General features: G+C 56.1%; 2 protein-coding genes across 2 annotated transcripts in view; both read right to left on the minus strand.

The window, feature by feature from the left end:
• Nucleotides 1–584: 584 nt before the first annotated feature.
• On the minus strand, nucleotides 585–1,965 carry LOC149913478 (uncharacterized). The gene is made up of 2 exons (XM_090129585.1): nucleotides 1,773–1,965; nucleotides 585–1,658 (listed from the first exon to the last, which is right to left on the minus strand). The coding sequence occupies exons 1-2, from the start codon at nucleotides 1,932–1,934 to the stop codon at nucleotides 585–587; spliced, it is 1,236 nt and encodes a 411-aa protein (XP_089985711.1). The 5' UTR covers nucleotides 1,935–1,965.
• A 9-nt stretch (nucleotides 1,966–1,974) lies between these two features.
• The window catches only part of LOC116240883 (neurexin-2-like), a 126,975-nt gene continuing 112,664 nt past the window's right edge, over nucleotides 1,975–16,285 (minus strand). The window contains exons 21-23 of the mRNA XM_090129697.1: nucleotides 12,919–13,244; nucleotides 10,696–10,774; nucleotides 1,975–2,731 (exon numbers count right to left, since the gene is read on the minus strand). Coding sequence (XP_089985823.1) covers nucleotides 2,013–2,731; nucleotides 10,696–10,774; nucleotides 12,919–13,244 — 1,124 coding nt within the window. The 3' untranslated portion in view covers nucleotides 1,975–2,012. The remainder of the gene's footprint in view (nucleotides 2,732–10,695; nucleotides 10,775–12,918; nucleotides 13,245–16,285) is intronic.

The following is a 16,285-nucleotide window of genomic DNA, read 5'->3' on the forward strand; positions in this document are numbered from 1 at the left end:
GGGAGTCCCAAATGTGGGAAAATAAGGGGGGGGGGGCGGTTCCCTTATTTGTGGGGAGGGGTCTCTTGGTAGCTCCCCCCCCCCTCCTCATTGCGGGGGGGGGGTCCCGAGGGGGGGGGGGGGCGGCGCGGCAGCAGGCAGAGGCGGGGTACGAAGCATAGAACCGTGTATTCCTCTGTGCGGGCCCGGGGGGGGGCCAAGGGGGTCCGATGGGACTGGAGGGGGGGGGTCCTGGATGGGGGGGGGGTCAGGGCTGAGGGGGGTCCTGGGGATGCGCCAGGTTTAGGGGTGGGGGTGGGGGGGTCAGTCCCGGAGCCCCCCCTCCCCCCTCCACACTCCCGCTTCGTGGTTTTGTTCCCAACAGCAATAAATTAAGAAAGATTTAATTGGAGGGGAAGGGGGGGGGGGGGGGAAGAGAAAGGGAGGGGGGAGTAAATTAAAAAAAAAAAAAAGGAATTAAAAACGGCATCACCCCCTCGAGGGGGGGCTGGAATCGAGGCGGGGGGGGGGGGGGTCCAGGGGGGTCCCAAGCCCCCCATTCAGGAGAGCCCCCTGTCCCCTCTTGGGGGGGGGGGGGTCCCCATCTAAGGGTCCCTGTGTTCCCAGGGTGTCCCCGTGGGGTCTCCACCTTTTATTCCCCCCCCCCCTTCTCCCCCCCCCACGAAATCTGGCTGCACCCCCAGCCCAGGTCCGCATTCACCCCCCCCCATGAAACCCCCCCCCGTGTCCCCAAGGCGGGGGGATGACAACGCAAAGTGCCGCCCAATGGGGGGGGGGGGGGGAAGGGTGGGGGGGGGACACACGACACTTTGGGTGTCCCCCGAGGAGGGGGGGGGGGTGACATCACCACTGGAGCGGGGGGGGGCGGGTGTGACAACACCCAGGGACAGCGGAGACGGCGGGGGTGGCACCCTGGGATGGGGTGACAGCACCCACGGGGGGGGGGGGGGGGGTGACAGTGACACCCGCTGGGGGGTGAGGGCACCCATAGAGGGTGGTGATGACACCAAGGGGGGCGGCAACACCCGTATGGGCTGACAACACCTGCAGGGTGACAGTGACACCCATCGGGGGGGTGACAGCACCCGTAGTGGGGTGACAACACCTGCAGGGTGACGATGACACCCATCGGGGGGGTGACAACACCCGTAGTGGGGTGACGACACCTGCAGGGTGACAATGACACCCACTGGGGGGGGGTGGCAGCACCCATGGTGGGGTGACGACACCTGCAGGGTGACAATGACACCCACTGGGGGGGGGTGGCAGCACCCATGGTGGGGTGACGACACCTGCAGGGTGACAGCGACACCCATTGGGGGGTGACAGCACCCGCGGGGGTTGACGATAACACCCATGGTGGGGGTGACGATGACACCCACTGGGGGTGACAACACCTGCAGGGTGACAGCGACACCCGTCGGGGGGGGTGACAACACCTGCAGGATGACCCATCGGGGGGGGGGGTGACAGTACCCATGGTGGGGTGACAATACCTGCAGGATGACAGCGGCACCCATCAGGAGGGGTGACAGCACCCACTGTGGAGTGACAACACCTGCAGGGTGACAGCACCCATGGTGGGGTGCCAACACCTGCAGGATGACAGCGGCACCCATCGGGGGGGGGTGACAGCACCCACTGTGGGGTGACAACACCTGCAGGGTGACAGCACCCATGGTGGGGTGACAACACCCATGATGGGGTGACAACACCTGCAGGGTGACAGCACCCATGGTGGGGTGACAACACCCATGATGGGGTGACAACACCTGCAGGGTGACAACGACACCCGTCGGCGGGGTGACAGCACCCACGGTGGGGTGACAACACCCACGATGGGGTGCCAACACCTGCAGGATGACAGCGACACCCATCGGAGGGGTGACGATGCCACCCATCGGGGGGTCGGGCGGGGGGGCGATAACACCCATAGGCGGGGTGACGACCCCCGAAGGAGAGGCGGCCGGGGGGGGGTTGGGGGGGGGGTTGGGGGCAGCGCCGGCCGCCCGTCACACGTAATATTCCTTGTCCTTGTTGCGCCGCGATTTGCCGGCCGCTTTCGGGGGATTCCCGACCGATTTCTCCTTGGGGGTCCCCGCGACCGAAGCGGGGACGGAGGCGACGTTATCGGCGTTGTCGGGAGCCGCGGATCCGGCGGTTCCGATGTAATGCCGGCTCTGGTCCACCTGGTAGGAACCTTCGTCCCTGTTGCGATACTTGTACATGGCGTAGAGGAGGATGAGGATGCAGAGGGCGGCCGCCGCCACGATGCCCACCACCATCCCGGTGGTTCCACCGGCTTCGCGCACCACCTCCACGGCACCGGGAGCGGCGGCGGCTGTAGGGACAGCGGGACGGGGGGTGACGGGGACGACCGTCGCCCTTCCACGACCCAACCCGCCCTCCCTCGGATGCCTTTCGCCGGCCGGTACCAAACCGGGTAGCGGACCGGCGGCTGTGACGGCAACGGCGGTGACACCCGGCGGGGTGACGAGGTCGCGGTGCCGGGTGACGGCAAGCCGGTCGTCCTCATCGTCGCCACCGCCGCCGCGGGGTCGAGAAACGAAATCCTCATCGTCCGCCGGAGGGGCGTTGGCATCCGCCGCCTCCCCCGAGGCGAAACCCGACGGTTCCTCGCAATCGGGACCGCAGCCCGGGGGGGCGGCGCGGGGGGACGGGGAGGACGGGGACGGGGAGAGCGGGGCAGCAGCCAGGACGAGCTCACCGCCTGCGGAGACACAGAGAGGTTCAGTCGGATTCGGTCGAGCCCAACCCCGCACCGCTCCCCCACCCCCCCCACCCCCCCACCCCCAAAACCGCCCCCCCCCCCCCCCCCCCCCCCCGCCACTTCGCGGCGCCCCCGCGGGAGCCGTTCGTGCGCTCCGCGGCTTTTTGAGTGGTAAAATTTTGGGGGTTTTGGGTTTTTTTTCTCGTTCTTTCGGGCCGTTTCGGTGTTTTTCTGCATCGGGATTGGTGGGGATTTTTTTATTAATACGTTTCGGCCGTTTTCCTTTCCTTTTTTATAAAAAAAAAAAACAACTTTTGACGCTTTTTGGATCGTTCTGTGCCCGTTTTCACCTTTTTTTTTTTGGCTCTTTTTTTTGTTCTTTATGAACCCTTTTGGTCTTTCTTTGACCATTTGCACCTTTTTTTTTGGCCTTTTTCATCCTTTTTTTGGCTCTTTTCACCCTTTCTTTGGCCTTTTTCACCCTTTTTGGCCTTTTTCTCGTCCTTTTTTTGACCCTTTTTGACCGTTCTTTGCCCATTTTTACCCTTTTTCTTTGGCCTTTTTTATTTTTCTGGCCCCTTTTGGCCTTTCTTTGACCATTTGAACCCTTTTTTGGCCTTTTTCACCCGTTTTTGGCCTTTTTCTCATCCTTTTTTGACCCTTTTTGACCTTTTTTTGGCCATTTTCACCCTTTCTTGGCCCCTTTTTGGCTCTTTTTTGGCCCCTTTTCCACTTTTGGCCCATTTTTGCCCTTTTTTTTGGGGGGGGGTCCTTTTTTTCTGGCCCCTTTTGGCCTTTCTTTGACCATTTGAACCCTTTTTTTGGCCTTTTTCACCCTTTTTGGCCTTTTTCTCATCCTTTTTTGACCCTTTTTGACCTTTTTTTGGCCATTTTCACCCTTTCTTGGCCCCTTTTTGGCTCTTTTTTGGCCCCCTTTCCACTTTTGGCCCATTTTTGCCCTTTTTTTTGGGGGGGGTCCTTTTTTTCTGGCCCCTTTTGGCCTTTCTTTGACCATTTGCACCCTTTTTTGGCCTTTTTCACCCGTTTTTGGCCTTTTTCTCATCCTTTTTTGACCCTTTTTGACCATTCTTGGGCCATTTTCACCCTTTCTTGTCCTTTTTCTCGTCCTTTTTCTGACCTTTTTTGACCATTCTTGGGCCATTTTCACCCTTGGCCCCTTTTTGGCTCTTTTTTGGCCCCTTTCTGTCCACTCTTTGCCCATTTTCACCCTCTTTTTTTTTTTTTTTGGCCCATTTTTTTGGCCCCTTTTGACCTTCCTTTGACCATTTGCACCCTTTGGCCTTTTTCACCTTTTTTTGGCTTTCTTCTTGTCCTTTTTTTGACCCTTTTTGACCATTTTCACTCTTTTTTTTTGCCTTTTGACCTTTTTTTGGCCATTTTCACCCTTTTTGGCCCCTTTTTGGCTCTTTTTTGGCCCTTTCCTGTCCACTCTTTGGCCATTTTCACCCTTTTTTGCCCCATTTATTGGCCCATTTTTGACCCTTGTTTGGCCATTTTCACCTTTTGGCCCATTTTTGTCCTTTTTAACCTCATTTTTTGGCCCTTTTTGCCCCTTTTTACCCCTTTGATTTCTTTTTCACCCTCTTTACGTTTTCTTTGGCCTTTTTCTTCCTTTTTTTCCTTTCTTGCTGTTTTCACCATTTCTGCCCTTTTTTACCTTTTTACAGGATGCACTTTTCCACCTTTGGCCATTTTTACCTTTTTCTGCAGGGATTATTTTTACCTTTTCTGCCCATTTTTGCCCTTTTCTCTGCATTTTTGGACCATTTCTGCCCTTTTTTTTGGCCTTTTTTTGCCTGTTCTCCACTTTTATGCCCCCACCCTCCCCTTTTTTCCCCCCTTTTCTTGGCTTTTTCCCCGCATTCTGGACTCTTTTTGGCCTTTCCCATCTTCAGAGTTTTAAACTTTTTCTGCCTTATTTTTAGTCCTTTTTCTCCCCCTCCTTTTGGGCCTTTTTTCCCCTTTTCCCTTTTTTGTTTCCTGCCTTTTTTTGTGGTCTCTTTTCTTTTTTTCCCCACTTTTTTTTTGCCTCTTTTCTGCTCTGCCTTTTTCCCTCATTCTCTCATTTTGCTTTTTCCGCCTTTTCTCCTTCCTCACTTTATTATTATTATTATTTTTTTCCACTTCTCTTTTTCTCTCTCTTTTTTTTCCTTAATTTTTCCTCATTTTTTTTTAAGAGCAAACCGCGGCGCTGCCGTCAACTTACATCGAGGGATGGGGCCGGGTGATTTTAGCGTGGAGAAAAAGAAATTGCAGGAAGGAAGGAAAAGCACACAAAAAAAAAAGAGAAAAAAGAAAGAAAACAAAAAAAAAAGAGAGAGAGACTTCGGTGAGAAGGTGCCGAGCGCGGCCCCCGTGCGCTGCCGACGGCCTCGGCGTCCCCCGGCCAGCGGGCCGGCACCCGTCCGTCCATCCAGACAGACAGCCGTCTGTCCATCCATCCATCCGACAACCATCCATCGGCCATCATCCACCCATCTGTCCAACATCCATCCATCATCCACCCATCCATCATCCATAATCCATCATCCATCCATCATCCATAATCCATCATCCAGTCGACCATCACCCATCCATCATCCATAATCCATCATTTATCCATCATCCATCCACCCACCCATCATCCATAATCCATCATCCAGTCGTCCATCATCCAGTCGTCCATCATCCATCCATCATCCATCCATCATCCATCCACCATCAGTCATCCACCCGTCCATCATCCACCCATCCATCATCCACCCATCCATCATCCATAATCCATCATCCAGTCGTCCATCATCCATCCATCATCCATCCGTCATCCATCCATCATCCACCCATCCATCATCCATCCACCATCAGTCATCCACCTGTCCATCATCCACCCATCCATCATCCACCCATCCATCATCCAGTCGACCATCATCCATCCATCATCCATCCGTCATTTATCCATCATCCATCCATCATCCACCCGTCCATCATCCATCATCCATCCATCATTTATCCATCATCCATCCACCCATCCATCATCCACCCAACCATCATCCATAATCCATCATCCAGTCGTCCATCAACCATCCATCATGCATCCGTCATTTATCCATCATCCATCCATCATCCAGCTGTCCATCATCCATCCATCATCAGTCATCCACCCATCCATCATCCATAATCCATCATCCACCCGTCCATCATCCATCATCCATCCATCATTTATCCATCATCCATCCACCCATCCATCACCCATAATCCATTATCCAATCGTCCATCATCCATCCATCACCCATCATCCACTCATCCATCATTTATCCATCATCCATCATCCACCCATCCATCATCCACAATCCATCATTTATCCATCATCCATCCACCTGTCCATCATCCATCCATCATCCATCATCCACCCGTCCACCCATCCACCATCCACCTATCCATCAACCATCCATCATCCATATACCCATCCATCATCCATCCATCATCCATCATCCACCCATCCATCATCCACTCATCTGTACATCATCCACCCATCCACCAACCATCCGTCATCCATCTGTCCTTCATCCACCCATCTGTCCATCATCCATTCATCATCCACCCATCTGTCCATCCATCATCCATCCATCATCCATCCATCATTTATCCATCATCCATCCATCATTTATCCATCCACCCATCCATCATCCACCCATCCATCATCCATCCATCATCCATCATCCACCTGTCCATCCATCCATCACCCAGCCACTCATCCATCATCCATCCACCCATCTGTCCATCCACCCACCCGTCTGTCCATCCATCCACCATCATCCACCCATCCATCATCCACCCATCCATCATCCATAATCCATCATCCAGTCGTCCATCATCCATCATCCATCCATCATCCACCCGTCCATCATCCATCCATCATCCATCATCCACCCATCCATCATCCACCCATCATCCACCTGTCCATCATCCATCACCCACCCATCCATCATCCATCCATCATTTATCCATCATCCATCCACCCGTCCATCATCCATAATCCATCATCCAGTCATCCATCATCCATCCATCGTCCACCCGCCCATCACCCATCCATCATCCAGTCGTCCATCATCCATCAGCCATCCATCATCCACCCGTCCATCATCCATCCATCATCCATCATCCACCCATCCATCCATTATTTATCCATCATCCATCCATCATCCACCCTTCCATCATCCATCATCCACCCATCCTTCATCCATCCATCACCCATCATCCAACCGTCCATCATCCGCCCATCCATCATTTATCCATCATCCATCCACCCGTCCATCATCCATAATCCATCATCCAGTCGTCCATCATCCAGTCGTCCATCATCCATCCATCATCCATCATCCACCTGTCCATCATCCATCCACCATTTATCCATCATCCATCCATCATTTATCCATCATCCACCCATCCATCATCCACCCGTCCACCCATCCACCATCCATCATTTATCCATCAACCATCCATCATCCATCCACCCATCCATCATCCATCCATCTGTCCATCATCCACCCATCCATCATCCATCCATCATCCATCATCCACCCGTCCATCATCCATCCACCCGTCTCTCCATCCATCCCATCTGTCTGTCCATCCGTCCGTCTGTCTGTCCACCCATCTTTCCATCCATCCACCCAGCCATCCAGCCAGCCAGCTGCCCATTTGTCTGTCCATCCGTCTGTCCATCCACCCATCCATCAATCATCCATCCACCCAGCCGTCTGTCTGTCCATTCGTCCGTCCATCCACCCATCCATCATCCATCCACCCAGCCGTCCATCTGTCCATCTACCCATCCATCATCCATCCATCCAACCAGCCGCCAGTCCGTTTGTCCACCCATCTGTCCGTCCACCCATCCATCCAGCCAGCCACCCGTCTGTCCATCTGTCCATTCATCCACCCATCCATCTGTCCATCCATCCGTCCGTTCATCCACCCATCCATCTGTCCATCTGTCCATCCATCCACCCAGCCGTCCATCCACCCATCCGTCCGTCCACCCAGCCATCTGTCTGTCCATCTGTCTGTCCATCATCCACTCATCCACCCATCCATCCACCCAGCCATCTATCCATCCACCCAGCCATCCATCTGTCCATCTGTCTGTCCATCCACCCAGCCATCTGTCTGTCCATCTATCCCTCCATCTGTCCACCTGTCCGTCCGTCCATCCATCCATCCATCCGTCTTTCCGCCCATCCATCCGTCTGTCCTTCTGTCCGACCACCCACACATCTCCATCCGCACAGGGCCGCATCCATTCCCCACCCCTCTCTCCAGCTGTCTGTCCGTCTGTCCACTGTCCGTCCGTCCGTGGGGACCCCCTCCATGTCCTCCGTGGGTGACAGATATCGGGGGACGCCTCAACGTCCTCCCTGAGACCCAAATATGTAGGGCTGTCCCTGTCCTGATGGGGGAGGGAACGGGGGGTGACACACGTCAACTCTGGGGACACCCCACGTCCTCCGTGGGTCCCAGCGGCGTGGGGACAACCCGGTGTCCTCAACGGGACCCAAACGTCCACGCGTGGCCCCGTTGGGGACACAGCTGTAGGGACACCGGTCCTGGTGTGTCCCCACGTCTTCCGGGCGGCCGCTGTCCTCGCTGGGACCCCATCCCTGGGGACACCGCGGTGTCCTCAGTGGGTCACCGGTGTCTGGGGACATCCCGATGTCCTCGGTGGGACCCAGAGGTTGGGGGCGCCTCCATCATGTCCTCCATGGGATCCAGATGTTTGGGGACACCACAAAGTCCTCTACGGGATCCGGATGTTTGGGGACACCCTGAAGTCCTAAATGGGATCCGGATATTTGGGGACACCCCGAAGTCCTCCACGGGATCCGGTTATTTGGGGACACTCCAAAGTCCTCCATGGGATCCAGATGTTTGGGGACACTCCAAAGTCCTCAATGGGATCCGGATGTTTGGGGACACCCCAAAGTCCTCCACGGGATCCGGATGTTTGGGGACACCCCAAAGTCCTCCATGGGATCCGGATGTTTGGGGACACTCCAAAGTCCTCAACAGGATCCAGATGTTTGGGGACACCCCAAAGTCCTCCATGGGATCCAGATGTTTGGGGACACTCCAAAGTCCTCAACAGGATCCAGATGCTTGGGGACACCCTAAAGTCCTCTACGGGATCCAGACGTTTGGGGACACCCCAAAGTCCTCCACGGGATCCGGATATTTGGGGACACCCCAAAGTCCTCAACAGGATCCAGATGTTTGGGGACACCACAAAGTCGTCCACAGGATCCAGATGCTTGGGGACACCCTAAAGTCCTCTACGGGATACAGATGTTTGAGGACACCCCAAAGTCCTCCATGGGATCCGGATATTTGGGGACACCCCAAAGTCCTAAATGGGATCCGGATGTTTCGGGACACCCCAAAGTCCTCCATGGGATCCGGATGTTTGGGGACACCCCGAAGTCCTCCATGGGATCCAGATGTTTGGGGACACCACAAAGTCCTCCACAGGATCCAGATGCTTGGGGACACCCTAAAGTCCTCTACGGGATACAGATGTTTGGGGACACCCCAAAGTCCTCAATGGGATCCGGATATTTGGGGACACCCCGAAGTCCTAAATGGGATCCGGATGTTTGGGGACACCCCAAAGTCCTCCATGGGATCCAGATATTTGGGGACACCCCAAAGTCCTCAATGGGATCCGGATGTTTGGGGACACCCTAAAGTCCTCAATGGGATCCGGATGTCTGGGGACACCACAAAGTCCTCAATGGGATCCAGATGTTTGGGGACACCCCAAAGTCCTCCATGGAATCCAGACGTTTGGGGACACCCCAAAGTCCTCAATGGGATCCGGATGTTTGGGGACACCACAAAGTCCTCCACGGGATTCACACCTTTGGGGACACCCCAAAGCCCTCTATGGGATCCAGATGTTTGGGGACACTCCAAAGTTCTCCGTGTCCCCACTGGCCCCCACGTTTGGGGACTTCGGGGTGTCCCCAATGGGATCCAGATGTTGGGGGACACTGGGATGTCCCCAGTGGGGCCCAGATGTTTGGGGTCACCCCAATATCCTCAATGGGACCCAGATGTTGGAGGACACTGGGATGTCCCCAGTGGGGCCCAGATGTTTGGGGTCATCCCAATGTCCTCTATGGGACCCAGATGTTGGGGGACACTGGGATGTCCCCAGTGGGGCCCAGATGTTTGGGGTCACCCCAATATCCTCAATGGGACCCAGATGTTGGGGGACACTGGGATGTCCCCAGTGGGGCCCAGATGTTTGGGGTCATCCCAATGTCCTCTATGGGACCCAGATGTTGGGGACACTGCGATGATGTCCTCAATGGGACCCAAATATCTGGGGGGGGACCAAAATATTTGGGGACATTGGGGTATTGGGGTGTCCTCAACGGGATCCAGATGTTGGGGGACACTGGGATGTCCCCAGTGGGGCCCAGAGATTTGGGGTCATCCCAATATCCTCAATGGGACCCAGATGTTGGGGACCCTCCGATGATGTCCTCAACGGGACCAAAAAATTTGGGGGGGGGGACACCAAAATATTTGGGGTATTGGGATGTCCTCAATGGGATCCAGATGTTGAGGGACAGCCCCCCCCTCCCGCTGCCCTCCCAGTGTCCCCATGTCCGTCTGTCCGTCCGTCTGGGGTGGGGCCACAGCGTGCGAGGACGGGGCTGTGTGCGTGGGGAGGGGGGGAGGGGGGGGGTGGAGCTGCGCACACACACGTGTGTGTGCGTGTGTGCGTGCGAGAGCCGTGCACACGCGTGTGCTGCGGTGGCTGTGGGGTGTTGGGGGGCGGCGGGAGGGAGGTTGGAGGAGGGGGGGGGTGGGGGAGGGAAAGGGGGGTGGGCCGTGCCCCGGGACAGGCGTGCGTTGCACACGCGTGTGCCCCGGGGGGGGCCCTGAAGAGCAGCACCCACCTGTGCCGGGCTCACACTCCTCCAGGTCCTCATCATCACTCGGGCACTCGGCCGAAGCCACCAGGAGGTCGTCCGTGTTCTGGGGGGAAAGAGAGGGGGGGGGACATCGGTGGGTCACCCCCATGGGGACAGCGGGGATGATGGACCCCCCCCTGGGGACACAGATGTCCCTGGTTCCCCCCCCTTGGTGACACTAATGAGGTTGGAGACAGCAGTGATGCTGGACCCCCCCTTGGTGACATCAATAGGGCTGGGGACAGCAGTGATGCTGGACCCCCCCTGGGGACACGGATGTCCCTGGTTCCCCCCCCCTTGGTGACACTAATGAGGTTGGAGACAGCAGTGATGCTGGACCCCCCCTTGGTGACATCAATAGGGCTGGGGACAGCAGTGATGCTGGACCCCCCCTGGGGACACTGATGTCCCTGGTTCCCCCCCCTTGGTGACACCAATGGGGTTGGAGACAACAGTGATGCTGGACCCCCCCGGGGACACGGATGTCCCTGGTTCCCCCCCCGTTGGTGACACCAATGGGGTTGGAGACAACAGTGATGCCAGACCCCCCCTTGGTGACACCAATAGGGCTGGGGACAGCAGTGATGCTGGACCCCCCCTGGGGACAGTGGTGTCCCTGGTTCCCCCCCCTTGGTGACACCAATGGGGCTGGGGACAGCAGTGATGCTGAACCCCCCCTGGGGACACAGATGTCCCTGGTTCCCCCCCCCTTGGTGACACCAATAGGGCTGGGGACAGCAGTGATGCTGGACCCCCCCAGGGGACACGGATGTCCCTGGTTCCCCCCCCCTTGGTGACATCAATAGGGCTGGGGACAGCAGTGATGCTGAACCCCCCCTGGGGACACAGATGTCCCTGGTTCCCCCCCCCTTGGTGACACTAATGAGGTTGGAGACAGCAGTGATGCTGGACCCCCCCTTGGTGACATCAATAGGGCTGGGGACAGCAGTGATGCTGGACCCCCCCTGGGGACACTGGTGTCCCTGGTTCCCCCCCCTTGGTGACACCAATGGGGTTCGAGACAGCGGTGATGCCGGACCCCCCCTGGGGACACGGATGTCCCTGGTTCCCCCCCCTTGGTGACACCAATGGGTTTGGAGACAGCGGTGATGCCGGACCCCCCCTTGGTGACACCAATAGGGCTGGGGACAGCAGTGATGCTGGACCCCCCCCTGGGGACACTGGTGTCCCTGGTTCCCCCCCCCTTGGTGACACCAATGAGGTTGGAGACAGCAGTGATGCTGGACCCCCCTTGGTGACACTGATGTCTCTGGTTCCCCCCCCCTTGGTGACACCAATGGGTTTGGAGACAGCGGTGATGCCGGACCCCCCCTGGGGACATTGATGTCCCTGGTTCCCCCCCCTTGGTGACACCAATGGGGTTGGAGACAACAGTGATGCTGGACCCCCCCTTGGTGACACCAATAGGGCTGGGGACAGCAGTGATGCTGGACCCCCCCCTGGGGACACAGATGTCCCTGGTTCCCCCCCCCTTGGTGACACCAATGGGGCTGGAGACAGCAGTGATGCTGGACCCCCCCCGGGGACACAGATGTCCCTGGTTGCCCCCCCCTTGGTGACACCAATGGGGTTGGAGACAACGGTGATGCTGGACCCCCCCTTGGTGACACCAATAGGGCTGGGGACAGCACTGATGCTGGACCCCCCCCTGGGGACACGGATGTCCCTGGTTCCCCCCCCCTTGGTGACACCAATGGGTTCGAGACAGCGGTGATGCCGGACCCCCCCTTGGTGACATCAATAGGGCTGGGGACAGCAGTGATGCTGGACCCCCCCTGGGGACACTGGTGTCACTGGTTTCCCCCCCCCTTGGTGACACCAATGGGGTTCGAGACAGCAGTGATGCCGGACCCCCCCCGGGGACCCTGATGTCTATGATTCCCCCCCCTTGGTGACATCAATAGGGCTGGGGACAGCGGTGATGCCGGACCCCCCCTGGGGACATTGATGTCCCTGGTTCCCCCCCCTTGGTGACACCAATGGGGTTGGAGACAACAGTGATGCCGGACCCCCCCTTGACGACACCAATGGGGTTGGGGACACCGGTGCTCCCATCCCCCCCCCTTTGATGACATCAGCGTTACTGAGAGCAGCGCTGACCCCCCCCCCCCAGCCCCAAACACCCCCATCCCCCCCTTCTCCCCATAAACGACCCCCCCCTTTTTCCCCCCCCCCCACCCACTTTACCTGCGCCACGGTGTCCCGCAAGGTGGGCGACCGCCCCCGGCGAGTGGTGGTGGTGGCCATAGTGGTGGTGGTCTCCATAATAGTAGTGGCCATATCTGGGGGGGCGGCGGTAGCCGGGCCGGGTGGGGCGGCGGGGGGGGGTGGTGGATCCCCCACCAAACGAAGATCACCTTCGGCTCGCACCCTTGGGTGCCCTTCGGCCGCCAACGCCAACACCTTCAAGCCGTTGTAGTACAAACCCGAAAGCTGACCTTGGAACGGCCGACCCCGATCACGGCCCCCAACCCGAACGGCTGCCTGGCTGTTGAAGATGGTGAGCTGTCGGCCTGTGGGGTGGGGGGGGGGGGAAAGGTAAAAAAAAGGGGTTGGGGGGAGGTAGGGGGGGTGAGGGAGACCCGAAAAACCCAAAGCGAGAGGCGAAAAGGGGATGGGAAGGAGGGGGGGTTGGAAAGAGCGCGTCACGAAACTAAAGTGGGGATGGGGTTGAGGGAAGACTAAAGAGGGCTCGCTGATCCCAAAATGGGCCCCAAAGTGGGGGGGGGAAAGAGGGAATCCCAAATAGGGCTCGCTGACCCCAAAATGTGCCCCAAAATGGGGATGGGAAAGAGGGAATCCTAAATAGGGCTCGCTGATCCCAAAATGGGCCCCAAAATGGGGATGGGACAGAGGGAATCTGAAATAGGGCTTGCTGACCCCAAAATGTGCCCCAAAACTGTGATGGGACAGAGGGAATCCCAAATAGTGCACCATCACCCCAAAACGTGCCCCAAAATGGAGACAGGATGATGGGAATCCCAAATAGTGCATCATGACCCCAAAATGGTAATGGGACAGAGGGAATCCTAAATAGGACTCGCTGACCCCAAAATGGGCCCCAAAATGGGGATGGGAAAGAGGGAATCCCAAATAGTGCATCACGACCCCAAAATGGTGATGGGACGGAGGGAATCCTAAATAGGACTCGCTGACCCCAAAATGTGCCCCAAAATGGGGGGGGGAAAGAGGGAATCCTAAATAGGGCTTGCTGATCCCAAAATGGGCCCTAAAATGGGGGTGGGAAAGAGGGAATCCCAAATAGTGCATCACGACCCCAAAATGTGCCCCAAAATGGAGACGGGATGATGGGAATCCTAAATAGTGCATCATGACCCCAAAATGGTAATGGGATAGAGGGAATCCTAAATAGGGCTCGCTGACCCCAAAATGTGCCCCAAAATGGGGATGGGAAAGAGGGAATCCCAAATAGTGCATCACGACCCCAAAATGGGGATGGGAAAGAGGGAACCCTAAATAGGGCTCGCTGACCCCAAAATGGGGATGGGACAGAGGGAATCCCAAATAGTGCATCATGACCCCAAAATGGTAATGGGACAGAGGGAATCCCAAATAGGGCATCAAGACCCCAAAATGTGCCCCAAAATGGGGGTGGGAAAGAGGGAACCATAAATAGGGCTCGCTGACCCCAAAACGTGCCCCAAAATGGGGGTGGGACAGAGGGAATCTGAAATAGGGCTCGCTGACCCCAAAATGTGCCCCAAAACTGTGATGGGACAGAGGGAATCCCAAATAGTGCACCATGACCCCAAAATGTGCCCCAAAATGGAGACGGGATGATGGGAATCCTAAATAGTGCATCACGACCCCAAAATGGTAATGGGACAGAGGGAATCCTAAATAGGACTCGCTGACCCCAAAATGGGCCCCAAAATGGGGATGGGACAGAGGGAATCCCAAATAGTGCATCATGACCCCAAAATGTGCCCTAAAATGGGGGTGGGAAAGAGGGAATCCCAAATAGTGCATCACGACCCCAAAATGGTGATGGGACGGAGGGAATCCTAAATAGGACTCGCTGACCCCAAAATGTGCCCCAAAATGGGGGGGGGAAAGAGGGAATCCTAAATAGGGCTTGCTGATCCCAAAATGGGCCCTAAAATGGGGGTGGGAAAGAGGGAATCCCAAATAGTGCACCATGACCCCAAAATGTGCCCCAAAATGGAGACGGGATGATGGGAATCCTAAATAGTGCATCACGACCCCAAAATGGTGATGGGACGGAGGGAATCCTAAATAGGGCTCGCTGACCCCAAAATGTGCCCCAAAATGGAGACAGGATGATGGGAATCCTAAATAGTGCATCACGACCCCAAAACGTGCCCCAAAATGGGGGTGGGACAGAGGGAATCTGAAATAGGGCTTGCTGATCCCAAAATGTGCCCAAAAATGGAGACGGGACAGAGGGAATCCCAAATAGTGCATCACGACCCCAAAATGGTGATGGGAGAGAGGGAATCCTAAATAGGACTCGCTGACCCCAAAATGTGCCCCAAAATGGTGATGGGACAGAGGGAATCCTAAATAGGGCTCGCTGATCCCAAAATGTGCCCCAAAATGGAGACGGGATGATGAGAATCCTAAATAGTGCTCATTGATCCCAAAATGTGCCCCAAAATGGTGATGGGATTATGAGAATCCTAAATAGTGCATCATGACCCCAAAATGGAGATGGGACAGAGGGAATCCTAAATAGGGCTCGCTGACCCCAAAATGTGCCCCAAAATGGAGATGGGACAGAGGGAATTCCATATAGGGTTCACTGATCCCAAAATATGCCCTAAAATGGGGATGGGAAAGAGGGAATCCCAAAAGAGTGCACTATGACCCTAAAGCGGGGATGGGATAAAGGGAATCCCACATAGTGCTCACCGATCCTAAAATGTGCCCCAAAATGGAGACGGGACAGAGGGAATCCCAAATAGTGCATCATGACCCCAAAACAGTGATGGGATAAAGGGAATCCCAAACTGTGCTCACTGACCCCAAAATGGGCCCTAAAATGGGGATGGGATGATGGGAATCCCAAAAACGCACCACGATCCCAAAACTGTGCCCCAAAACAGTGATGGGAATATAGGAATCCCCAGTGTTGCACCACGGCCCCAAAAACCCCAAATTCTGCCCCAAAACGGTGATGGGATAAAGGGAATCCCAAATAGTGCTCACTGACCCCAAAATGGACCCCAAAAGAGTGATGGAAACATGGGAATCCCAAATAGTGCACCATGATCCCAAAACCGTGCCCCAAAACAGTGATGGGAAAATAGGAATCCCCAGTGTTGCACCATGGCCCCCAAAATCCCAAATTCTGCCCCAAAACAGTGATGGGATGATGGGAATCCTAAATAGTGCTCACTGACCCCAAAATTGGCCCCAAAAGAGTGATGGGATGATGGGAATCCCAAAAGTGCACCACGACCCTAAAATGGGCCCCAAAACAGTGATGGGAAAATGGGAACCTCCAGTGTTGCACCACGGCCCCAAAAATCCCAAATTCTGCCCCAAAACAGTGATGGGATAAAGGGAATCC

This window comes from Phasianus colchicus, chromosome 37 (genome assembly GCF_987193195.1).
Source record: "Phasianus colchicus chromosome 37, bPhaCol1.hap1.1, whole genome shotgun sequence".
Classification (NCBI taxonomy): domain Eukaryota; kingdom Metazoa; phylum Chordata; class Aves; order Galliformes; family Phasianidae; genus Phasianus; species Phasianus colchicus.